Genomic DNA, 977 nt, shown 5'->3' with positions numbered 1-977 from the left:
ATAATTATAATTTAAAATTTCGGGTTTTACCTCTTTCTTTCATGTATCAAGCAATATCCTTATAAATTGTAAAAGGGTAAAGTAATCAGAGGTAACCTGATATGACTCACCGTATCATAGACAATTATTGTTACTTCTTGTGTCCTTGCAACAGCAGAGTTGGGTATTCTTACATTTTGTTGAAGAATGGTGAATGGTGGATCAATAGAATTTGTGCTTTGACAAAGAATATATTTACAATCTCCCTGGAAATCATACCGTAAGCCATCAAATGTAGTGTAGTGAGGGTCACCATGAGCACTGCAAATTGCAGTTCCTGTGAAATTTAACATTTTGGATGAATTAAGATTATGCAAAACAACTTAATAAAATAGAAAACATCATTACATATTAGTTTACTGACCTTCATTGCAGTTATCACCCATCCATCCTCTGTTACAGATGCAGACATACCCACGTGGGTCTTGGTCACTGACTTCACATTTTCCATTCTGTCCACACGGATCCTCCAGACAAGGATCAACTGGAGGAAAACAACACAACGTTACAAATATTAATAGAAACACGACCCTATCTCTCTGTTATGCTAAACACAATATTATTTATCTAAATGAATAAAATAAATCTTACTGTTACAAGTCAATCCATCTCCTACAAATGGGAATGAACAATAGCAACCACGCTGACCATTATCAACTCTACATTCAGAATTTGAATCGCAAATCATGTCTTCACAATTAAGTTCACCTCTTGCGCATTTACACACTTCAGAACAGTCTTCTTTAACAAAACTGGCTCCTGCCTGAAATTCAAAAACCAAAAGATTTAAATTGGATTTTTTAGATTTATTATAGAATAAAATTTACTGTGATTATATTTATTTTTTATATTTTTTTACTTGTAATATATTTAAAAAAAAATTGATTTCATACCTCATAATAGTTGTTGCCGTCAGAGCAACCACAGTCCTCCGGTAA

At 33.1% G+C, this 977-nt stretch overlaps 1 protein-coding gene across 1 annotated transcript; it reads right to left on the bottom strand.

Annotated features, from left to right (window-relative positions):
• Positions 1-110: 110 nt before the first annotated feature.
• LOC117102996 (otogelin-like protein) lies at positions 111-971 on the bottom strand (the record flags this gene model as incomplete). Its single annotated transcript, XM_033243459.1, has 4 exons — positions 933-971; positions 631-802; positions 404-523; positions 111-316 (listed from the first exon to the last, which is right to left on the bottom strand). Coding segments are annotated over exons 2-4 (423 nt in total), but the record flags the coding sequence as incomplete, so codon positions are not given.
• Between the last annotated feature and the right edge of the window lie 6 nt (positions 972-977).

Source organism: Anneissia japonica, unplaced genomic scaffold, assembly GCF_011630105.1.
Source record: "Anneissia japonica isolate Jap-2015-1 unplaced genomic scaffold, ASM1163010v1 scaffold123301_len977_cov193, whole genome shotgun sequence".
NCBI lineage: Eukaryota > Metazoa > Echinodermata > Crinoidea > Comatulida > Comatulidae > Anneissia > Anneissia japonica.
Note: the sequence above shows the minus strand (reverse complement) of the source record. Positions and strands in the feature narration are given on the sequence as shown.